This window comes from Orbicella franksi, chromosome 7 (genome assembly GCF_964199315.1).
Source record: "Orbicella franksi chromosome 7, jaOrbFran1.1, whole genome shotgun sequence".
In the NCBI taxonomy this organism is placed as follows: Eukaryota; Metazoa; Cnidaria; class Anthozoa; order Scleractinia; family Merulinidae; genus Orbicella; species Orbicella franksi.
The window spans coordinates 24,564,905-24,590,714 of NC_138151.1; the positions used below are offsets into that span (position 1 = coordinate 24,564,905).

At 39.1% G+C, this 25,810-nt stretch overlaps 2 protein-coding genes across 2 annotated transcripts; both read left to right on the plus strand.

The window, feature by feature from the left end:
- Nucleotides 1–1,694: 1,694 nt before the first annotated feature.
- LOC145492309 (uncharacterized) lies at nucleotides 1,695–20,396 on the plus strand. Its single transcript, XM_081471734.1, has 14 exons — nucleotides 1,695–2,110; nucleotides 4,365–4,742; nucleotides 8,103–8,366; nucleotides 10,507–10,746; nucleotides 11,608–11,705; nucleotides 12,905–12,963; nucleotides 13,875–14,065; nucleotides 14,936–15,055; nucleotides 15,499–15,517; nucleotides 16,126–16,168; nucleotides 16,851–17,187; nucleotides 18,466–18,576; nucleotides 19,128–19,318; nucleotides 19,955–20,396. The coding sequence occupies exons 1-14, from the start codon at nucleotides 2,044–2,046 to the stop codon at nucleotides 20,099–20,101; spliced, it is 2,265 nt and encodes a 754-aa protein (XP_081327860.1). The 5' UTR covers nucleotides 1,695–2,043; the 3' UTR covers nucleotides 20,102–20,396.
- A 121-nt stretch (nucleotides 20,397–20,517) lies between these two features.
- LOC145492520 (tyrosine-protein kinase receptor Tie-1-like) lies at nucleotides 20,518–25,571 on the plus strand. Its single transcript, XM_081471987.1, has 5 exons — nucleotides 20,518–20,712; nucleotides 22,120–22,160; nucleotides 22,887–22,983; nucleotides 23,436–23,535; nucleotides 24,147–25,571. The coding sequence occupies exons 1-5, from the start codon at nucleotides 20,669–20,671 to the stop codon at nucleotides 24,210–24,212; spliced, it is 348 nt and encodes a 115-aa protein (XP_081328113.1). The 5' UTR covers nucleotides 20,518–20,668; the 3' UTR covers nucleotides 24,213–25,571.
- The last annotated feature ends 239 nt before the right edge of the window (nucleotides 25,572–25,810 follow it).

Sequence of the window (25,810 nt, forward strand, 5' to 3'; positions counted from 1 at the left end):
GGACATGGGACGAGCCATCTCTCCTGCACTTGAGCTTGCACTTCCCCACTGGGTACATAACGGCTCCGTTGTACATGGTTAACTTGGCCTTGCTTTTCTCAATATAGAGGTCATCAGGATCTCCCATAACTTTTGCATAGTCCTTCAGTGGTAGAAGGTTACAGGTTGCTCCACAGTCAAGCTGGAATTTGACATATGCATTGTCGTTTACCATCATCGTCACAAACAACTGACTTGCAACTTTATCATTACTCTCGGTGTGCAGTGCTCCGATTTTGTGAGTGACCATGTCGATAGCGAATTCATCTTCAGTATCATCTTCTATTTCAACCAGGTGGAGTCGTTTGCCTGTTTTCGGTGGTCTTGTTTCCCTTGTTTTGCACTTTATTGCAAAATGGTTTGCTAGACCACACTTCTGGCACTTTGAAACATATGCAGGGCAAAGATTCTTGTTTCTTGGATGTCTTCTGCCACAAAATTTGCAATCAATCACAGGTAATTTACTAGGCTGTTTTTCAGGCGGTTTCTCAGTGTTAATGGCACTAATTGATTCATCGGTTGTTTTGTCTGCTGCCATTTGCTTCAGTTGGATTTGAGTGAGCTCGGCTGACCTGACTTTCTCGGTTGCACTTTCCAAGGTTAGCTTTGCATCTCTCAGGAGTCGTTCTCTTACTGAGGAGTCTCGTATTCCAAAAACGATCCGATCGCGGATAAGCGACTCTTTGAGTGCTCCAAATTCACAAGTGTCCGCTAGGTTCTTCAATACAGTCACGTAGTGGTCGATGGACTCACCACTGTCTTGATTTCTCGAGAAAAAAACATAGCGTTCATAGATAGTGTTCTTCCTCGGGTTGCAAAACAGCTCGAACTTCTCCAAGACTTTTTCAATTTTGAGCTCGTCGCCTTCTTCATCCCACGTGAGCGTGTTGTAAACATCGACAGCCTCTTCGCCGATTACGGTAAGTAGAGTCGCGACACGTGTTGGTTCATCTTTCTGTGCTACGCCGGTTGCTATTTCATAATTGCTCCATTTCTGTCTGAATTTCTTCCACTTCTGGGCTGTGTTCCCTTGCTGGAGTTGTAGAGGTTCCGGTGGAGGCAAACCAAATGAAGCGGCGGCCATGTTGGTTTTCTAGGTGAGCTTGTTCGGGTTTGTTAGTTCGTGGCGTTCACGAGTTCACGCGAATCTTGGTGTGTAAATCCAAGGTAACCACTCTTCTGACACCATGTAATGGACTTTAAGGTTTAAATAACAAGGACGACAGCTTTGTAAAGGCTCTGTAATTCCTGGCTCAACAGGTCAACACAATTTAACTCGTGGTCGATGCTGACTAAAGCGCTGGGCGACCAGGCCGTATTACATAATATCGTTACACCTTCCCGTGACACCGTCTTCATTACTTGGGTGATCGAACTGACTGGCAAGTATTCTTCTTGGTTTGACTGGAGTTCTTGTTCTGGGTATATTACGATCAGCATCATCATCTGAGAAAAATGAACCTTCTGCGAAAACCTAATACAATCTTGATTCAATGTCTGCTTTGAGAGAACTGTATTTTAATCTTTATGTACACCAAAATTCACTTCTTGCCATTTCATAACTTACCATGAATACTAAGTTAGTGGATGGACTCGTTGAGCTCTTTCAAGTTCACATCTTCACAAGTGGAATCGTCACCTCCACTGGACGCCATCTTGGATGAAATCCCAAATCACGATAAAACGCTAGCCGTTGCCAAACAGATAAAAGAAAAACATCCGAATAACAAGTCAAACACAGCAAATCAATTTATGGCGGAAATCGTTGCTGAAACGGTCTCGCACAACTTTTCGACTCGTGGAACAACTTTGCGACACAGGATTTCCCAGTCGTCTTCCTTCTTCGTTTTCTCCCTGCCCATCTCACCTTGCGCTCCCTTTATCGGTACCCATCTCTCCCTGCGCTGCATCTCTCCTGTATGAAGACGACTGGGAACGAGTCAGGAATTATTGTTTTAACAACTTCCAGCACAGTTTGTAAAGAAATTATCGGACGAATGAATCATGGCGGAAGTTACTGTAACTAATGTCTGGTTCCTGGCAGTTGCTCTTATTTTCATTCCTCTTACAGGTAAGAGAGGTGTTACTACCTCTGTTGAGTTTGGATTATAATCTTTAGACTCCACCAGTCTATAGATTTCCTGGAAACAGATTCCTTTAAAGTTTAAACTTAAGGAATAGTAAATATGCTGGCGGTAGTTGAAATATAACTTGTCTTAGTTAACTCGCAATCAAGTACATATTGCAAGTTTATGTTTTCGTAGCTCCAGCTTAGCATTCAACAATCTTAGACTTTAAATTAAGATGAAGACGGCACAATTTTATCGTTAAAGCTGATACTACTGTTATTTTAGAATTCATCATCAAGGCATCAGCGCAAAAGCGTGTCTTGCAGTATCGTGCATATATTACTTTTGTCGATGTTTTCCGCTTTCGGTTGGCAGATCAATTCAAGTAGCACCAGATTATGTTGATAAGAGAGACCCTGTGTTAATTTGTTTCTCGTTTGACTGTAAAGGTATTTTCGTTTCCGCTCCAAGAAGGCGTTCGTGCTGAAGCGTTACGCAAGAACAGTTAGTTGGCTAATAAAGTTTGAGTTCTTCGGAAATGTAACATTTCTTGCCACGATACATGTATGTCACGCTGTGCTTAATAATAATAAAAAAAGAATAATATTAACTTTTTATTTCTCTGAACATTCTGTTTCGGAAATTTGTTCTCTCAGTTGTTCTTACAGAACTTAAAACCCTTTCTAGGAGTAGCGAGTAAATTAAAGTAATAAGTCTGATGGAGAGCATGGCAAGGATTCTACGAAGTTCTCAGAACACAAAACATGGCTGTTGGTTTTCATAATTTTGTAATTATTCGTGCGTTCTCATTTTCGTTTGCACGTTGATTTAATTTTTTTGTTCATCAATTCATTCCTAAGCTTAATTATACTTTGATTAATTGTACTCACAAGTACTACATTGTTCAGTATTGATTTCTGTATATCAGCAACTCTCTTGTAGTGTCCAAATTAAAGTTCATTGTTTAAGGTAACAATTTCAAAAAAAAAAAAAATGACAATAAAATATTAAAACGAGCGCAAGGTATTGGGAAAAAGAGATTTTTAAGAAAAGTTAATAAACTTTCCAGGAGTCACTGATACCCAAAAGCCATGGACTCCTCAGCTACCTTTCGCGGCAAACGGCTTAATCCAGAGATGCTGTATCATATACTTTGAATTTTAGATTTCATGTCCGTCAAGAGTGCGTCCTTGTAATCACGCTTCGGCAATTGCTCCTCAGTTTCTTTTTGTTTTGTTGCTCATCGCTTTCCTTCTGTTTTACCCTAGCCTGCAGAACAGGCGTAATTGTTTGCGTATTTTAGGCGAACAGAGGCGAAAGCGAGGCAAGCGCGAAGCGCGAGTCGTGGGCGAGAAGAAGAGCGCGAAAAAAAAAACGCGTTTTTTTTTTTCGTGCATATTCCCTCCCTGAAAGTAAGACATTGTTTTAAATAACCTGTTCTTGCACTACAGAGAGTGTTTGAAGAAATCAAAATCGTGAAAGGCTAAGTCAAGGCTCCATATTGCAAATCGTATACCTAAGTCACTCTCGATAGACGACTCTAACCATTCGGAAGACTCGCGTCTCATAATCACGTAGAAAAGAGTAGTAAAATCACAATTATCGGTTAGTAATTCAAGTTTTTCACTGATCACGCAAAACCTTCAGGTCACGGATCGCGAAGAATAATTTCGTAAATTCAAGTTTCACGGTAAATAAAATCAGCTAATGACGCATCACGAGAATACCCCTGAAAAGGCGTGACCATAGGCGGCCCAGACGTTGAATACGATTAATACGTGACATTATGCTGTTGGCGATTGCGTTACAATTTAAGCCGTTTATAAGAAAATGTATGAGAATGCTTCGAAAATTGCTCTAAATGCTACGTGTAATTTAAATAAACGTGGCCTACCTTAAGTTTGTATTGCGTTTTTTTTGTCTGTGTGTGTGTGTCTATGTTCCTGGAGGCAGTTTAGAGCCATTTCAGATATGATTGGTCAAATACTGTCACGTGAACCGCGTCCAACACCGCCTGAGCTCACCCTAAACCCTAAATAAAATGTCGCGTTGTTGTCTTTTGAAAATTATTCGATAGTTGAGAAAACTAGGCGCATAAAAGTTGGCCGCAGAAGTTGTAAAGGATGCTCATACTAATGTCCTGACCGTTTTCCCGGAGAATAATCGAGCGTGTCATTTGTGAGCCTAGCTTTTAAAACGTAGTTTAGAAAATCCAGGAGACAAAATAAATTTCTGAGTAATATTTATTTTTTTTAGCGACTTCAGTAACATGGACAGCACCTCCTACTCTGCGGACTCAGACGGATCCAGCTGACATCAGAACAGTTGATGAGCCAGTGTTAAATGGAAGTACTCAGGTTCCTCTGAGATGGAGTTACACTCTGTCAGCGGGCTCAAATCTGCTGTTTATCACATTTTCTATAACACTGAATGACGGCTGGTTCGATGATATTGGAACGATATCTGGTGGTGTGTTTAACAAAAATGATTACCGAACACATTTTGATATCAATAGAAGTGAACAGGCCACCTTGATAATAAACAAAGTCACTATAAGAGAAGAAGCAGTTTACCAATGCAAGCTTACAACAGATTCAAACACATGGAGTTACAGAATACGAGTCATTGTAACAGGTGAGCATTGTAATGTTTATTGCACTAATCTATGAAGAAGAATTTACTTTTCAGTGCAAGCTCCAAACAGTTTTGAACAATGTCATGTGAATATATGAGTCAGCTAAGAATACACCACGTTTTGTATTAAGTATATTAGTCAGTAGTATCACTTGTAACCTTCGTGGCTTCCTTTGGTGTTGATATATGGAATCCCAGGAATGTGGGTTCCCACTCCGCTGATGAGAAATCTCGTGATCAGTGGGTAAAAAAGAGAAAAATGTATGCAAGGGTGAGAATGTGTATGGATGCAGCGGAATTTAAATCCACCGTCGTTTTACCTTATGTCGAAGGAGTTTCGGAGTCTCTCCGCTGCTGCCTAGAACAACAAAGCATTCGCACCGTCTTTAAGTCCGACACGACACTTCGGTGACACTTAGTGCGACCAAAGGACGCCGTCAACCCGGCTAAACAGGATGGCGTTCTCTACAGGATTCCCTATGAGTGCGGCAAAGTCTACATTGGGGAAACAGGGAGATCCATGCAGGAGAGGATCAAAGAACACGACAGGGATATACAACTCGCCGGTACCCAGACCTCCGCCGTTTCTGAACACGCCCACGACACCGGCCACTATCCCATCTGGAATGAGGTCAAGTTTATTGATTGAGATCCTCACTGGTACACACGTAAGATCAAAGAAGCTATTCACATAAGACTTCACCCTAACAACATCAACAGGGATAGTGGAATAGAAATCCTGAAGCATGGATGCCCACGATCAAAATACACAACAACAGGAGAACGGTACAACAGCGGACCGCTGAGGGAACAGCTACTCACTAGAACAATGGAACAATAGGTGGATCGAAATGTACCAATCACAGCCGACCTTTGTGATATAAATGATACCGTGCAATCAGTCGACCTTAACGCCTGAAGAAGACTAGCAGTAAGCAGTCGAAACGTCGCGATCTACATCTCAAGTGACTACGTCGTGAGACAAACGATAAAACACTTCATTATTCGTCCGATAGTTTCTGTTCAAAATTGCAGCACGATAATACACTTTACTAATCTTCCAATAGTTTCAGCTTTGCGGCCTACTTTAGTTAATTAGTTCCGTGTAAACAGCTTCTCTGATAACTGCGGTTTAGTTACGAAACCATGGTAAGCAGTAACCGTAGTAAACCTCTCTCGTGAAAACACAGCATAAGGCAGCCTATTATCACACTAGTTTCACTCAATCCGAAGGAAACGCTCCAAGGACTTGGAAAACTATTACTAATCTCATGTTTCGTCATCAAAATAACCAGATAGTAAAGGAAGTGAAAGTAAATGACATCTCTATCCGTAACTCTAACGAGATTTCTAACGCCTTTAACGAACATTTTTCAACGATAGGGCCCAGACTAGCCCGCGAAATACCTTTTACTTCGGACGAAGAGTCTACCTATTTAAACAATACTCCTGAAAATTACAACAAATTCTGTTTACGAGCAACTACTACCAGTGTTATCCTTACCATTCTAAATAGATTATCTAAAACTAAAGCTACTAACAGGGCTAGACAACATCTCTGCTAAGTTGATTCGTGAGTGTGCTGATATTATTTCAGGCCCGTTATGCGATGGCATATTTCCTGACGAGTGGAAACCAGTCCAGCACTTAGATTTTGATGGGTCGGTATAACCATTCTTTATCACTTGATGCTACAATCATGGTATTAAAAAACTGCCCAATCACTGGTTAACAAGCTCTTATCATTTTCGTTACACGATAGATTACCATAGCAACAGTGTGACTTCCTTAAAACGCCCTTAGTTACAGCTTTAGGGGCTTATAATTCAAAAACGGCACGGTGAATTTTTTTTTATTTTCGCTTCATCGCTTCATCGCTTCATTCTACAGAAACCGGGATAAACTCCGGCATGATAGGCCACTTGGCTCGTACGCAGAATTTGCCCAACCTAACTACCTACCTACCTACCTACCTACCTACCTACCTACCTACCTACCTTCCTATCTACCTACATACCTACCATATGAAGAATTCCTTGAATTTATGCTTATATTCCTGAAAAATTTTGATAGTCCTTAACTGCTAAAAAGAAGTTTTTTTATGGAGTAGCCATTAGAACGCATAACATCAATAAGCACGCAGAAATTAGGCCAGTAACTATTCCATCTCAGTCTCGCTAACGTCCTCCTTAACCTTTCTCTTTAACTCTTTGGATTTATTAATTGAAAGACGTGAGCAACCCTTTCCCTTGCTGCGAATTCAATCAGCTGAGCTCTCACTAGAAATAAACTCAAAGAGAGGGGTTCATGGGCAGTCAAATACCAATTGCTTTAATTTACCCAAGGGGTAGACGGTAAATTCACACGATTATGGTGATGTTTTCGTGACAGAAAAAGTTGTAAGTTTCGTTAGATTTTCAAACATTTCAGTAATACACGAACGATTTCGTTTAATAATTTGACCGTTTCTTCGTTAAAGTTTAATGTTCCGTTCCATAAACCGTTGCTAGAAAGAAAGAAGTCAGTGATATGTACCACTTAAAAAAGAGACTTGATCCAGTGTGAGAACAATCCTGTTAGTAATATATCAAACACGAAATATCGTGTTTGACCAAATTTCCAATCACTGAGGAGAGAGTTAAAAATACGACGCGTAGCGGGGTATTTTTGGCGAACTTTGAGGTGTTTGGTAATGTGATCAAACACTCTCTTGAGTATTTGATTTATCTTCTCAGTCGATACTAACACCAAGGAGAAATCGGAGAAATAAAATCGTAGAAAAAAAAATCAGACATCCAAACACCATCACGGCCATGATTTCCCATGTTTAAACTTGATGAATTGTTAGTGATCACGAGTTCGAAAAGTTCTGTTCAAGTCTTTGTTCAGTTACGCTTCCGCCCACGTGTAAACTTTTAATATTTAGGTAGCAAGTATCACCACAACAAAATTGCTGCTCGAAACCTAAGTTCCTGGCCAGAGACCTGTCGTGATTGATCCACTAGTACTAAGAGATCTTATTTAGGCGTAAACACTTTCGTGGTGAATGCTGGATCTAAGGGCAAGACCAGAAGGCACGTCCTCCGTCCTGGTTAGGTGAAGAATTCCCCCCACCCACCACTTTTCTTAGCACTTCTGCATCCGTTGCTGCTTCGCCTGCATTCGCATTTGTTCTGACTTCAGACTTATGTTCTATTTCTATGTTTAGGAAGGGCGGGCACCCCTTATTTCCAGTCCACTTTGTGATCAGATTTCTCGTGAAAACTCAAAACTAGAGTTGTTCTGTAAAACACCTGGCAAAGCCACACCACCTGTTTGAGTGTCAGGGATGCGTTACTGTCATTGTATCTCTTTTTTCAGTTCCTGTCAAGCTAATTAATGTCAGCCGTGACCAGACTGTGCTTGAAGGATCAAACAGGACTTTGGTTTGCGAAGCAACTGGTAAACCAACACCAAACATCACCTGGAACATAGCCCTGGAGGATGGTAGTAATGGTGAAGTATTACACCAGGGTCCAACTTGGAATTTTCCAAACATCGACCGAGCTGCTTCTGGAACATACCGTTGTACAGCTAAGAATGAATATGAAACTGTTAGCCAAGTTTTTAAAATGAATGTTACATGTAAGTATTTTACGTATCCATACATGTAAGTATTTTACGTATCCAAAACATTTGTTACGAACATAAAGAGTGCACCCTGGTCTATTAACAATCAACTAAACACAGTTCACAGTCTATATTTAATGTAACTGATTTATCTGCGTCTTGCATTCATAGAATCAAGAATCGCTCAATTGGGCTTCTGTAAAATTTTGGATAAAACCTTTTTGCGAAAACCTAGCTTACAAACTTTACATGTACGTGTAAGAGGTCCCTGAGCTAAAACATCCTATGAAAAAAATCCCCCTGCAATCTTCCAATTCTGTTTCTAAGGACTCGCAATATATTTTAGTTTTGACATTTGACCACAAGCAGCATTTAATGGTAGGGATGGAAAAATAGCATAAATCAACGAAAATATCTCAACGATTTTGTTCATAATTGTGAATACTTGATGGGTTCTCTGGATACAACCTATATTCTTTTTGTTTAATAATAATAATAAAAAACAAAAAACAAAAAACAAAAAACAAAAACAAAACAAAACGAATAATTTTTCGGTCACAACCTTTTGACCGTCGTTACTTTGGAAAAGTCGCTACTGACATATACACTTGACGTGTACTGACAGTGAAATTTTATTGGTTTCTTTACGAGGTTCTTAAGGTGGTCAGACAGAGGGGTCATGTTGCTGGGACACGTTGCAGAGACACGTTGCAGCGACAAAAACGAGTGCAGTACACACTGAGGCGACATGTAGCAGGGACGTGTAGCGGGGACATGTAGCAGAGACAAAATCGCAACATATGCACACACATGAAAATGTTGCGGGAACATGTCCCAGGGATATGTTGCAGCGACATGTCCCCTCGTGTAAACTGATACTTTTTTTCATGTGCAACACTAATTTGGGGTATATTTTTTCCCTGCTACATGTCGCACAAAGTTCAGATTGTTTAACACCATGGGACACGTCGCGGGGACAAAAGGTTGCAAAGATGCCATGAAACTTCGTGTGTACAGTTACGCAACATGTTCCTGATACAGAATCAAAAGTTGAGCCAACCAGAGACAACGACCAGAATTCTTTGCGCTCGTGCACAGGAAAAAACAAGATGGCAGCCATCAGTAGCGGTACTCGTGCTGCTGCTTTTGACTGGAATGATTCTTTTTGCTTTTTTCATGTATCTTAATACCGAACTCCTTAAGTTGTGCCACCTCGATTTGATCGCCGCTAGGTTTCTTGGTGGTTGTGCCTTCTCAAATCATGCAAACAAAGGTGCCATTGCCTTTTTAGTTTTCTGTCTGGTAGCATTGTCTTTTAGTTGCTTGTCCCATAGAATTGGATTAGCCTTGAAATGAGCGATCAGCATACGTGTCTGGCTATTATTCCAAGAGATATGACCGCTGTCATATAGGATGGAGAATCATCCTGAACCGATTCTACTTTGATGGCCGCCATTTTACTTCAATGATGCAGTGTCTCAAAGCATGCTGGGAATTACCAGAGCCATGCACCACGCGGTCAGTCAGTTCACACGAGGGGACATGTCGCTGCAGCACATCCCTGGGACATGTTCCCGCAACATTTTCAAGTGTGTGCAAATGTTGTGATTATGTCCCTGCCACCTGTACCCGCTACATGTCCCTGCCACATGTCCCCGCTACATGTCGCCTCAGTGTGTACTACACACGTTTTTGTCGCTGCAACATGTCGCTGCAACATGTCTCTGCAACATGACCCTTCGTGTCTGGCCACTTGTACTGCCTTATTTACTAATCCGAGGGCGTCACGTGGTTGAAGATACCTCGGCTAAAACTGGGGAATATCCCAGTGATATTCCCCAGTCTTCAAGAGATCGCGCGGGTGTTTGCAAAACATATTTGAACGTTAATAAACACAATAGTCTCCTTTTGACATAACAAATATGCTCAGATATTTGCCATTGGACATATACTGTTCCTCGAAGCCTGAAGTTTTCCTTAAGCTTTGCTCTTAGAAGACCGCTTCCCAGAAACTATAATATCCAAATATAAGAGCATATTTTCGCGCCAAATAGAGGCTATGTTTCATTGAAGACTGGCATCCTGGTAAAGCAGTAAACATAGTTATAGCTAGTTTTTAGTTTCATTTTCTTAGCCTCTTTCATTAATCTTGTAGATCCGGCCAAGATTGTTAAACTTGTGAGTGAACATGAAGTTGCAGCACAACAAAGTGTATCACTTGACTGTCAAGCAGAAGGAAATCCCCAGCCTAGTTTTATCTGGACACCATGTGATCCACAGCAAAGTGTGTGTCATCAAAGCGTGCTAAATTTTCAAGCCAGTGACCAAAGTGTCTACACGTTCACCTGCAAAGTGGAAAATTACCTGGGCAGTGATACAAAAAATACCACTCTTTGTAAGTTAGCAAGAGAACAATTACTTGTTGACAAATGGCTTTTCCGGCATTTGTGTTGATCATTGGCTTTCATGAAAATATGAGGCGCAAGTATACCACATACGGATGTAATCTTTTATGCATAACAGTGTAACCCTTTACATTATATCAGTAGTCGCATCATGTCCTCTCCACTAGCTCTCTTTTAATTTTTTTTTTTGTTACATGTACTTGGCTAGCGCAGTGGATGTTTGCTTCTTACAATAGTTGATGTAGACGTTCTTGGTCTCACAATAAGGACCTTACACATATAGGACGGTGACGGCGAGGACGACGCCTAGTAAAAAATGCATTTCTATTTTACTTTCGATTTTCGCATTGATTTGGAACTATCTAGACTGTCTGACGGTATTAAAACTTGCCCCTGCTAAATATGCTACGAATGCGTTCAGTTCCTAATAGAAATTCGAAAAATTAGCCGTTGTAGTTCACGTTCTCCAGACAACGAAGAATTTGGTCATTTCACGTTGCTGTTTTGCACACGGCGGCAAAGAAATGTAACAAGAATTATAATGCACGCGCACAGCCATTGTCCTGCTCATTAAACCTTTTGCTTGGTGACGTTCTCGTTGCCGTTGCCGTCGTGTTTTGCGTAAGTTCCCTTTTTAATGATACACAACAACCATCAAGTTTTAAATTTATGGTACGTTTACAATATGCGGCGTGGCTTTAGTAAACAACCAAGCTGAAGATTGTATTCATTGTACGATTTGGGAGCAAACTATCCATTTTTCAAGAAAAATAAAACTTCGGCAAATTAAGATTTGTCTGTTACTGGCTACGGTCCCGTGCTTGCATTGACTTCACTGTTTTGTTTGTTAGTCATAGCAAGTGATGTAATTAACGTGACCTTGGTTATCACGGGTGGAGAATGTAACGATGGGGAATACAATCAACTATGGGAGGAACTCAGCAAAACGGTAACTAATTTGTTTAAGTAAGACACATGTATGTCCAAACCTTATTACGCAGTCACCCTTAGGAAATACTGAGCAAGGCTCGAGACCGTTAATAAATAGTGAGTGGGCAGGTGAATTGGCAGACAGGCTAGGCAGCAGTTATGCAAGCAGAATCTATATTATGCGGACCCCCTCGGGACCCTTGCTAGTGTCCGCTTAATACAGAGTGTCCGCTGAAAACAGGATCCCCAAGATTTAAGAATTCTTCTTCAAAGGGTCAAATAATATTCCTTGGTGTTAAAAGGCTTTGAAAGTAGTAATTATGTTAGTTTAAAATTCTTATAATAATACCTTTTGTCATCCCGGAATGGTTACGACAAAGACCTTATGTCGTGATATGTTTTACAGTAAGCAAAATAAATTTTTAAGGTTTTTAACGATGAAAATTAATTTGTATAACTTTTTAAATCAACGGTAATTAATCTCTAACATTCCTCTTTACTGTTGAGGGAAAGAGGCCAAATTATTAACCATTAGCCGTAAAATACAAGCTCCCTAAAAACAAAATCGAATGTTAAAATGTCGCATTTTTGTGACAGCTCTTTTTTGTCGGCAAACTTAAATGACCGATCTATTAAAACGCGGAAAAAAAAACAAGCAACTTTTTAGCAGTGTTCGTTTAATACATGTTAAAAAAAAGAAATGACCCTAGAAGTCAAGTTTAAGGTTTCCTCGTCCGCTTAATAAGGGTGTCCGTTGAATACAGACATTTTTTTTTTTATAGTAAACGTGGGGGAAAAAAAATGGGACTTGTGCTGCTGTCCGCTTAATAGTGGGTGTCCGCTTAATAAGGGGTCCGTCTAATACAGGTTTGGCTCTAGTTGTTTTGTAAAGTTCGCGGGTTAGTTGTAATCTTTGGGCTGAACCGCACTATTGAGTTCATAATCAAATTTAGGAATAGTTGAAATACTGAGTAGGGAACATGACACTGTTAATTAAAGAAACGAGGGAACGACGTTGTCGATGTTGTGCTTTGTTACGACAAGTTATATTACAGATTAAATTATCTATCTTGGCAGCACTTTTAGCAGTTTTTAGCGGAACTTGTTATTTGATCATTTTTCTTTGGTAATTTATATTGAACATATCCATAGAATTAGCCCATTTATAAATTTATAAAATGAATATCAACAATAGTTTATTGAAATTGTTTATTTCAGATGGACAAGATCTTTGCTGGTAAACTGGGTTATGAAAGTGTGCAACTGAAAAGTATCAGGTATGCAAACAGTTTCAGATTGATTACTTGATCTTTAAAAATTTAAGTAACCTTTTATTTTATTTTTTGGCAGAAAACTTTCGGACGTTTTTTCAGCACATTTCGCAGAGCGTGGGGAAAGGAGTCTGCAATGTCCTTCGTTATGACTACTACAGTCAGCGGGTGGAGATGTAGACATTCGTAACGCTACGTAACGCTATGTTTCTGCTAGTAAACTCGCATTTTTTCGATTTAAATGTGATATTCAATTAAACGGAACCAATTAAAAACTGTAAAAGCAATTATTTTTATTAGGAACTCAAGATATTTTCGGCCTCACTCCGGAAGCTTCCGAAAGGTCACGGAGTACCTTACTTACACATCTGGTGACACAGTGGTGACTGGCTAAGGTCAGTTACGACGAAAATCGAACTGGTTACGAATTTATCTGCTTATCCATTGGGACGTCAAACAGAAAACGAGCTCTAACGATTGTACATGTTCAAGGTCTTATTCTATAACTGGAAAAATTACTTCTTTGCTGAGAGCAGGCCAATTTATCGTTAATTTTTAATTTGCACTGCAGTACAAATTAACGCGCCCGCTTTCGTGATTTTCCCAGTCATGTAATAAATGAGTAATGATATGAAAGCTCGAGCAGATTTACATTGCTCGTGATATTTGAAAATTCTCTCAAATTTGCACATGAGGCTCATGCAATTTTGAGAGAATTTTCACTCGTAGTGTAAAACGTTAACTGCACCTGTATTCATACGATTACCCTCGGAAATAAAAAGAAGTCCACTATATTTGTTTAAAGGCTTCGTTTTGGGTGAGATCTGACAATCTGAAAATTTACGAAGCGAAAGAATTTGCTCTTCTTTTTGGTCATTAGTTCAGTTTGAACTTAACTTTTCCCTTTTTCTTCCAAGGTGTGGATGTGTAATTGTTGATCTGGCCCTGGAGTTCAGTTCCACTGTAAGAGAAACCGAGGTTCTTTCTATACTTCGAGATGCTGTCAAGAATGGAAAGTTTGGAGATCTTCGTGTGACGGCCATTACAGGCACACGAGACACTGGGATAACATCCACCATGACCACAACACCTGCCAGCTCATCTGACAGTATGTTGCCATAAAATATCATTTAAATTTTGTCCTGTGAATTTGTTTTTCTTTTTTTTAAGATGCCGTAGCGAATTGTCAAGTAGCTGCGTGTCGATCTCTTGTATTTTATTCTTCAAAAACGACATCAGATAATAATAGAACTCTCATACTAAGCAAAACATAATCTTTATTTAATAACGGCGAAAATTCGTCAGCTTAAAGCAACCTAATACATTTAATTTCTAATGTCAGGTGTAATAAAAATAATTAAGCAAAAAAGCTGTTTTGCAAAACGCCGTGCCCTATACATCTCCTTTGAGTAGGCGTTTAAACTGCCTCAGAGACTCTGCTTCCCAATACGAGAAGGAAGACTGTTCCAAAGAAAGGCGCCACTATAGCTAAATCTATTTTTATAATAGTTTGTGCGCGACAATAGAACAGTTGGTTTACTCTCAAAGTCCCTTAGGTTATATGCGGTTTCTTGCCTCTCGCTAAATAAGCTTCATGTATTTTTTACTCTGAAGATATCTAATGACCTTAGGAAAAAACTGACATTTAAGACCGGTTTAAAATGTCGAGCATCAAGAAATTAATACATTTAAGAGCACTATAGTTAGTCGTTTGTGTTTACCGAGGTCGCACCAAAGGGTCATACACTGCTATACCTTGCTGTTGTCAATCTGGCTTAAAACAACTAATGACGGACAAACACAGGGAAGGATTGAAGGACAAAAGGACAAAATAATGGAAAGGCAGGTGCGGGCAGCCAGCCATCTAGCCAGTCAGATAGAAAAACAGTGAGACATATCTGCCATGTTTAACACAAGCACGTAAAATACGTTTGCTTTGAAAGAGATCTGATGAAGTTTTCTTTTTATCATATTATAGTAACAGTTCAAGCGTGCGGGGATTGTGCTTGCAGCTGCATCGTATTGGGAGTTGTGATCGGTATCCTTGTTGTCATAATCATTGCTCTTGTTGTCTACATTTTATGGCTTCACAAGAAAGGTGAGCAATTTTCTAAATATTCTGAATACGTCTTAACAATGACTTCCAGACTACTTCCTTTTTTAAAAATCGTTACCTCCTTCCGCTAAACCTCCCACTTCAAGCTACTATGGTTTTGGATGTAAATAGGATGTAGCTGGTAAAACAGTTATAACTGAACCAGACAACTGAGACAATAAGCTTTAATGTCAGGTATGGGAAGATTTGTGCTTTTATTTCTTGTTTATCAGATTTTTACGTCTTATAAATTCTTCATCAGCATTTCTTGCAACACTGTCACCCAACGTGGCCCATAATGCCATGTTCAGAGACCTCTGGCATCAGTTAAGCTCTTTTTTGTCACTTCATAAAGGACGGGGTAATGAGAAGTCTTATTCATTTTTCCATACTTTCGCCTACCAACGTGATTATAATGTTAATCAAATCCTTTTTCCCCCTTTTAGAGACTGCAACGAGGGATAGGTAAGCTTGTTAAAGCAGCGCATTTGTGTTCGTTTATTTCATTACTTAGGTCTTATCACTGATTCCGCTTAATAATTTCGCTATTTGAAATGTGCTACTTCAATGGAGAAATACGCCGTGGTGGCCTGGTGTTTAGTGTGCTGGACCCAGGTCAAGCGGTCTGCGTTCAAGCCCTGCCAGGGTCATTGTGTCGTGTTCTTGGGTAAGACGCATTACTCTCACAGTGCCTCTCTCCACTAAGCACTATAAATGGGTATTGAAGAATAAAATGTTAGGAGGGAACCTTGCGATAGACTTGCAGCCCATTAACGGGGAGAAGCACAAAACTCCAAGTCCGTTCAAAGGTCCTTAGTACTTTTGGAATAATGAAGCCTCCCATTTCACAAGCTATTTAAAACGTTTTATGTTTTTAAAAAGCTAAAGCTAGTCTAGTCCAAAACATGTTAGGTCTGACACTTAAAGACCTTGGGTCGGGATCTGGGACGAATTCATAACCATGTATTTTGAGGTGCCATATACGACAAACTGAGCCACCCTGGATACTACGTATTTGAATGTGGATTTTCTTCATACATTGTGAGAAAACTAGTATGTTGGTTATTTTTTAGGATAAATGGAACGGCATCTAATGAAGAAAGAGGCAAACTACATGTAGGTCTTTACGTCACAAAAAATGCATTTCAAAGAAGTTAATATAAAGTATTACATGACTGGCCTTTTACGTGACTGTAATTAACCCTTTGATGGGAGGGACGAGGAAGGGGGGAGGGGTGTAAGACGTTGAGGCCATCAACCTTTCATACTTAGAGCATTATAACTATGGCAATGGAACTTGGAGGATTTGTAGCACGTCCAAACATATCTCCTTTGAAGTCCATATCATAGAGAGATGACGTTATATGACGTGAAATAGCGTTATCATATCTGAACAGACGCCATCTTTGAGCCATCGTGCGTAAGGTATATTGTTACAGACAGTCAAAAACCGACAAAGAAAACTTAGAACATCAAGAAGGTTAATGAAATTAAGAATGACAGAAAAAAATACCTCTGAAAATACGGTTGCCCTGGAAACATCAAGATCCTTGACCAATGAAATGGGATACTTCTTTCTTTCTAGATAAATTTTAGGTAAGTCGTCAAATTTGAAGTTCATTGCTATAGCGCTTTTGAAGTTACAAGCGCCATTCAAAGTTGGAAGGCGCCACTAAGGTTTTCGTTACCCTTCTGGTCTGAATTAGTTATGTAGTGAAGTCAGATCAACTTACATCTCCCTTTCAGAAAAAGTAATTTCTAAACGTCAACTCTGTGTTAACAATATCTCTCGCATTAGACTCAAATGGAAATGGATAACATTGGACTGGACGAAGATCCCGCCAGGATTCAAAATTCTGGAGATTCCCTTCAAAGCCAATACACGTCATTGAATCAGGCTTCTCGCTTAGAAAACGCATCAGAAGATAGAGAGAATAATTTTTCATCAAACGCTACATCAAGCAGCCAATACGCACCTCTTAATCCGTCGACGCGCTCCTGGGAGGTTCCTAGACACCATGTAACTCTAGAAAAGATCATTGGTAAAGGTGCGTTTGGTCAGGTTGCCAAGGGAACAGCAATAAGTCTTCGAGGACGGCCTGGGAAGACACTAGTGGCTATTAAAAAGTTAAGAGGTGTGAAATGCTTTTAAAATAGTGGTGAAATATTGCAGAATATGTTACGGACTTTCTAATCGTCCATTTCTAGCCTGGAGTCTAGGCAGACTTTAAATACGCATTTTGATAATAATAATAATAATAATAATAATAATAATAATAATTTAATAATAATAAATAATGTTTATTAGTGGCTTATAAAAAATTACAACTGTAAAAATTCTTAGGACAATATAATAATAATAATAATAATAATAATATAAAAATGCCACAAGCTAAACAAAGAGTTTAGCACTGATAGAGTCACTCTGAGTGTTAAGGCTAGGCCTCAGTTCTTTGATGAATAGTATTTCGTAAGGGTTAGGGTGGCACTTCTTAAGAACGTGAAATTGGCCCTCATTAAGAAGATTCTTGCCACCGTGTACATCTAAAAGGTTTTTACCGATAGCCGAATACTTGTTTTCAGCAATGCGTTCATGAAGGTGTGGGCCTGTATAGCCAACATAGTCTACATGACAGAGATGACATGTATATTTATACGTTTTGCAATACTCGGCTTAATTTCTTTCGCCTTAAGATCTTGCTCCAATATTGTACTCACAAAATTGGCTGTAAAGTGACGGCAATCTTATTGCTGAGATCAGGTAATTGCCTACGGACTGCATTAGCGGCTATCTGATCTTTGAAGGGAAGGACTATTCTGATCGTGTTGCCATCAACGGTTTTCTCTTTTGGCTTAGCTGCAATATAAACATATTAATGGTGGAATCTGAGGCCAATTGAATAATCAAGTCGGGCGAATATAGCGCGTAACTTGGCATATTTCTCATTGAAGGCTTATGTCGTAGATGACAGGGCACAGGCGCGATGTAACATTGTCCTCCATAAACCGGTTTTGTGACGTTTGTCTACCTGGCTTTGAAAATGCAAGAGTAGACCAGTGTTGGTCGGCTTTCTGTAAACACGCTAAGCTAAATTTGAAAAAGCAAGTTTTTAACTTTGATTTAAAAACAGTCAGGGTTGGACTTAGTCTTATTTCACGAGGAAATTATGCTAATGATTTGATGCTAGTATTCCGTCACAGCAACATGGTTGTTGTGATATCACAATATCATTGATTTCACGCTGGTGTCAGTTGGTTTCTACTTTGTTTTCCAAATCGAGTATTGTTAACGTAATGAGGGTTGTTTTTTTCCCGGAAAGCTTGGTGATATTGGTAGGCTAGTAGCTGCGACTTGTCAATAACTAAATCATGATTATTGTGTTTTGAGAATCTAATTTGGGATTATGTTGCAGAGAATGCGCCCGAGACAGACAAGAGAGACTTCTTATCAGAACTTGAAATAATGAAACAGCTCAAGCCTCATCCTCATGTCATCAAGCTACTGGGATGCGTCACTGAATCTGGTAAATTTTGAACTAAAACCCTCAAGGAAACGGTCTTGTTTTGAAATATCACTCGACTCTATTCAATGGGCTTTCCCTTCTTGCTGTTGAGCCAACTCAGATGAATTTATGAATACGTTGTGTTTAAAACCTCATTTAATGGGAAATATTATTTTTAGTGCACTATAAATTAAAGTACGTTTTATTACATAGGTTTTTATTGTACGCGGTCTGTCTTAGTTAGGTAGGCCGTTAGTTAATGCAATTAATCTATTCTTGTTAATGTAGTTAATGTATTCTTTGGGTAATTTTTCGCACGACTGCATAGAAGAACATTTTTATGACAAGATTTCTTGTTTGCTTAAAAGAATGAATGATTGATGGATAGATGGATGGATGGATGGAGTGATTGATTGATTGATTGACTTACAGTCACTTCAAAATAGAATAATCCTTCAACTCAACTACAGTTTACCAGTGAAAATCATGAAGATTGTTTTTGTCCAATTACGATCCCATCTTTGTTTAACATCAGCATGCAGTGTCTCTTTTTTACCTCGTTTTCATCTCAGAGCCTTTGTTAGTGCTGATAGAATATGTTCCATTTGAAGACTTGCTGGGATACCTGAGAAAGAGCCGTGGGCTGAATGACACTTATTACAAAGACCCGGATATCACACCAAAGACAAGTCTGACGTCACAACGGCTGATGAAATTTGCGTGGCAAATAGCTGATGGAATGTCTTATTTGTCATCAAAACAAGTACGTAATGTATTCAGTTATTTAACCTTTTATTGTTGCGCCTTTATTGATTTATTGCGGATTGGCACGTTATTGATGGAAACCTCTAACTATAACGGTTTCCACGGCGCCATGTTGTGACCTTGTACTGTGACTCCGCTGTAACGAAACTATCGTCATGCACGGTAATAAAATCGTCATGTGAACGTTACGTACAATGCCATCCAGGATGGCGAAAAGATTTACCGGAAAGGGTATGATCGTTCTTATTATAGGAAGTGCCTTTGTCAAATCATTTAAAGGAGATATACAATGTCATGTCATGTTATGTCATATCCTTTTTCTGTTTTCACAAGTGTAGAGTGAAAAACGTTACATTGTACCCATTTTTGTACTGTCACAATCTCAGGCCATTTCCCATCGACTCCTGTCTTTTTTCTTAATTTATAATAATTTATTTTCTTTTTTTTTTAATATCATTATATGATGTTAGAAGGATTAAACAAGGCAGTTCGTCCAAAACTTGTAATATACATATACCTGGAGCTAAATGTCGAAATGCTTGTACGCTAGTAATTGGCAAACGTTATGTAAAATATTTGATTCATTTTGCTGGGTTCGGTACTTCCAAATGTCAGTAATAACCCTCTGTTTCAGATTATCCACCGAGACCTGGCAGCTCGTAATGTGTTGGTTGGTGAAAGAGAAACTTGTAAAGTGACAGACTTTGGAATGGCTAGAGATGTTCAACAGGACAACATTTACGAACGAAAATCAAAGGCAAGAGACAAGATGAAGGAATAAGTCCCAGAGACTTGTCTCTTTAAAACCCTTCGTGTGAACTATTCATGGGACAAGTCTCTGCGACCGAGTGAAAATAATTTAACAAAAAATCAGGCTTTTATTTACTTTTCCAAATTGCGCTTTGCACTGACGAAGGGGTAACGCTCGAAATGTTAGCTTCATTGACTTGCTACGACGGTTAATTTACAATATTTATTTGCCTGATATATTTCATTGCTACACTTATTTTAACAATTCCGGTTTCGCTTTTAAAAAGCGACAGAGTTAAGAATAATACCTTTTTCTCAAATAGTTTGCCATGCGATGTCCCTGTGCAATAAGTCCCCTAATGCAAACAGTACAAGGGACCAGTCCATGGAACTAGTTCCCTTGTGTAAACTCTTTAAGAGACTAATCCGGGGACTATCCCAGGGACTTGCGAAACTTTATAGTTGCTACTGATTAATCGGTTATGTAACTACTAACTGATATATCAAACCACAGTACAGACCTTCTCGTCTGCTTTCTCTGCTAAAAATTAAAGTTCTGCTCTTTTTCCAGGGGCGTCTCCCTGTCAAGTGGACTGCAATGGAAGCACTGCTTTATGGGACATATTCAGCAAAAAGCGATGTGTGAGTGCATGTACCGTGATTCAACGTTATACATGTAAATAGGGACTTTAAGATACGCTACGGCGAGGTGCTACTACAGCTACTTTGGCCGTGAGGGACTAGGCTGACAACGGTGTTTTACCCTCCAAATTCAAATGATTAAGATTTTGCTGTACGGCAATGGTATGTACAGCCTCGACGTGTCTTTACAAAAATGACTACTTTTAAGGAAACCAGAGATTATTCTACTTTCATACGAAATAGGCTTGATTGATGACAATGATTTCCTTCTCCTGTATCCGTCTTACATCTCCCAGAACTCAGATTTGCCTTTTAGAATTTGATAGAACCGACTGTAATTCCAACCACAAAACAAAATATAAACTCTGATATAAAAAAGCTTGATTTCAACACGGACAGGTTGTTGGTACAACGACTACGTGATAAGGCCGAAAATGCGAAACTTTCGATTATAGTAAAATACATTTTGAACAGTAATCAACAATTACAGCTCAGATTAGAACACACGAAGCTTTCTTATAACCGGCTGTTCGGCCCTATACTAATATGACTGAATTGATCCTCTCGCTATAGGTGTTAAAATCGTTCATATTTTCTGTACAAATGACAAGGAAACAATGATCTTAGAACTGATTTTTATGATTGAGAACTTTATCTTCAAATTAGGCTGTTCAAACAGTCAAAAAAGCGTTAAAATGTGAAGTAAACAGCAGGCTTATCCTCACGTAGTGAAGAGTACGTGAAACCAGGCACTTTCACGTAGTAGAAAGCGATCCTACGGCGGGAAAACCGTACTGGTAAGCGCGTCATGACGTCACCGGAAGTGATCTTCACTATCTGCCGCCGTACTACAGCCTAGCCGTGCCATATCTTAAAGTCCCTAATGCTGTTTACACAACGGCTTACTCCAGGATGACCATATTACTTTACTTGTTTTATAATGACAACTTCTCTTGCTCGTCCATGATAAGACAGGAAAGATATACTGCACCAATTAATGTTAACTGATTGGACATGTCTCGGGTTGTCTGAAAGGTAGATAACACTATCCAGCGGATAGCGTGGTTTGTTTTGTCAGCAGTTATCCACTGGATAACGATTTCTCCTGTGGCCAGACTGGTATTTTTAAATTCGTCAGAGGCTTTGTGCTCCAAGGATTGTTTGTTGTTATTATTTACATGTAAACAAGGATTTTTTGCCTAAGAGATAAGAGAAAGTTCTTCCAAATCTTGTCATACATATTCATAAGCTGCAAAATTATACTACTATTTATAACATAATCCCTTAAAAGGGCAGTAGTAAAATAGCATCCACAGTCCGAAGAACTTCCAATGCTATTATTTTTAAGTATCAAGGTTTATTTTCACCATGCCATAACTATTATTTCAACACTTATTTGTCTAACAGGTGGAGTTATGGAGTTCTTCTTTACGAGATTTTCACGATAGGTAAGCTAGGTAGCGGCTTGCACCTTCGTAGTTTGTTTACTGCGCCTTTCCATAACACGCGACATCTGCTCAATCAACGGTCACGTGCTTCGCTATCGATAATCATCTTAACGGGCCTTTCGGGGCACAGAAACTAACTTCAGTATTTTCAAACGTCATATCTGTGGGATGTGAGTGGTAGATCTCGATCCATATTGTTTTTTTTTTTTTTTTTTTTTTTTTTCCAACGTTCGTTGGTGGTCGTCGTAATTATGATTTACGGGAGCCAAAAACACTATCGTTAGTTAGGGTTTGAAGTTCGCGTGTTGTTGAAAGGCGCGGAAATATATGTAATAAAGGAGGTTACAGTCAGTTTGGTGGAGTAGCTCTGTTGGGCTTTTACGCTTGGAAACTAGAGCGTCCAGGTTCAAGTTCCTGTCTAACCCTAGCTGGAGTTTCTTTACCACAGACCCGAGGTCAACTCTTCGACCAGGTTTGTAAGATAGCTAACTGGTCTGTTCCTCTCAAATAGCATTCACAATTTTTTATATCCTGATTTCAATATTCGTCTCTAATGTTTGTTTTGTTTTCCTCGAATTGCCTCTCATTAGGAGAAGATACTTAATGATTTTTTTTAATACCAACCATTTTACCTAAACTGCTGCAGAAATGGTTACAATTTTGAGACTGTGTTTATTTTGGAAGGAATCGTGGTCTTGATGTCTTCTATAAAATGTACTCTTCCAGGTGGCTCACCATATCCACGGATGGATGGCAGAAAAATTGTACACTGGCTACAGCGAGGACACAGAATGTCGAAGCCACAACACGTGGATGAAAAATTGTAATCACTCTTATTTTTACCTTTTATGTCAACATTATTGTTGAACATGAAACTAGTTGCCGTAGTTGCTTGAGTTCTACCATTTAATAGAATTAGTCTTTAGGCGCCTGCCGGCTAGGAGAAGAGATGACATGAGATGCTAAATGAATACCAGTATCAAGAAATTATTATCCTGAATTATCTAGTTCACCAAGTAGCCTAACTAAAACGTCAGCACCACCTACCCCCGCACCCTTTACTCTTTGCCTCTTCCCCGTTCCCCTGAAAGAGATGCTATTCCATTTAAGTTTATCCACCCAACAAGTTTTTCTCCTTGGTCCAAAATTTCAACAATACAAAAAACCTTCAGGGCCGTAGCCACGGCTCAAACACAGACCACTAATAATCACCATTAGGCCACCACGCCTCCTAACGGATGTAACATCATGACTTCTTAATTTATTCAATTTTAGATATGGAATAATGACGAAATGTTGGCAAGAAAACCCGGATAAAAGACCAACATTTACTGAACTGAGGAATGAACTCAAACAAATGGAAAACCAATACAAGGTAAGCTAATGGCAGATTGATTTTCAATTGTCAAAATTAATTTCAGTCATAAAACAGCACTAGGGATGTTTATCAGGAGTTGTAGTGAATCAGCCCAGAGGGCTGTTATTTGCAAAAACTGTTAAAACGTACCATAACCACAATAATCACATCTGTGTAGTGGATTACAACACACGCAAGAAATCAAGGGAAAGGATTGATCAGAACTTGTAGTAAGACCTTTTAATAGTTCTTTTCACGGATAATTTTTATTTTTTGGAATATGCAGAAATTCAACGGGGATGCGAGGCATTTCGGGTAAAAACAACATTGGCCAAAAGTACCTCTCATTCAAGTTGGATTATATTATGCATGATGCAAATAATAAACAATTACCGAAACAACCTATTGGATACTTGCACGGTAAAAGTTCCAAGACCCCCTTGCAAGCCAAGTGACTGTTTTGATTATCAACCTTATTGCCTGACACGTCTGTTGTTATTGGCTAGAGCTTAGCAAATGAGAAGGAATCAGATGGCTTTCCTTCCATACACGTAAATTACGTGTCTTAAGGTAACAAGGACAAACGTATCAAATGACCGATTACTCTTGTCATATTTTTTTCTCCGCAGAGGTTGATCAACATGGAAATGTATGACAAGCAGTTGTACGCAAACGTTGAAGATTTGGTCGTGTAGGAGATAATAATAATAGTTTAAGAGACAGTACTGACTAGGCGTATAAACAGCCTAATAGTTTCTCCCATAACTCATCACAATTAGTGCAGTGATGATATATTTTGGCTTTGGAGTTTGAATGTTAGAAGAAGATATGTATTAGGTTGGATTATAGTCTAAGGCTTTTGAAACCGTTTTTTGCACTTATCCAAAATTTCCTCAGTGGAACTATAAAAATGAACTTGGATGGAATTATTTCACTAAGCTAAGCTCGCGAAAAAAAAATATATTTGTTTGGTCTTGACTTTTATACAAGAAAAAGAATGCATATTTTGTCAGAACTTCTCCGGCGATAGGCTGTTGTTGAAGAAATTTTTGCTCTGGCTAAGTAAGGTTCTTACAAATTTATTTAAATGGTATTTCGAATCCCTTGTCAATGATCCCTTGTAACCATTTCACCTAACGACGTGCCCTTAGATGGTATACAACCTGAATGTAATTATGAATTCTCAGTTCTAAGTTATAAGCTCTTTAACTTATAAGTTCCGTAATTATAAGTTCATTACCTTATCAACGAGACAGAAATATCCTGGCAGGCTCATAAGGAAGACACGCCAATCACCCCTGATAGTGCCATAATGTGAGCATTATTGTGCAAATGGTGTTGTTGTTCAAGACACGACTAGTATACAGACGGAGGAAGTGAGTTGTTGCCAAAATGTCTCGTGATTTGTCGCCAAGTGTTCTTAATTTTTTTGTAGCAAGTAAAAGTTTAAAACTTTCTATTTGAAGCCGTTCCGAGTAAATAAAACTCGTTCCCGAACCCGTCAGACACTCAGTAGAGATATAATATCTTACTAACCTCGTTTTCTCGGTCCGTACTGTAAGTTACAGATCCTCGTTTATCCCTTTCGATTTATGGCCCGACTCGGTTAGTAAGAGGTATATATCCCACGAGAAAGTGTTGCATAATAGTTTAATTCCATGCCACAGAAAATACAGTGGCAACACAATTAATGCAGTGCGCAACGGGAAGGTCGAGCGTAACTTTGCTGAGTATTCAACGGCTTTCCTGTTTTCTGCTGATTGACTATTTCCTATGGCATGGTATAAATCATAAATATAAACTCAGCTTTGTACTAGATGTTTTGCTGTAGTTTAGCTGAGTAGACTAAATATACTAAGCATTTTGAATAGATGTTAATTTAAACTGAAAGTCTCATTGTTGTGTTTTTGAAGTTTTTCCCCGAGTCAATTTTTACGCTAATTAAAGTTTCTGGTTCACTGTCCATCCTAAACGTGTTCTCTTTTTTCATTTTTTTTTTTTTCAGTCCCTAGTTTTCAAGTAAATTTCGATTATTGCATAAGAAGAGAAAAAAACCTGGGAAACGTTTTTTTGGTTTGAATCCTGTGCCTTAGTATAATTAAGGTAGTCCTTAAAAATTAGACTCTTTTGGGACCAAAGGCTGTTTATTATTTAACCCACTTCTACCATTTCCATTCCCCCATGCGGGAAAAGCGAAACTGGAAACTGAATTATAAATTGATTGATTGATTGATTGATTGATTGGCTGGTTGGTTGGTTGGTTGATTGAAAAGTGTGATTTTACACAAGGAAT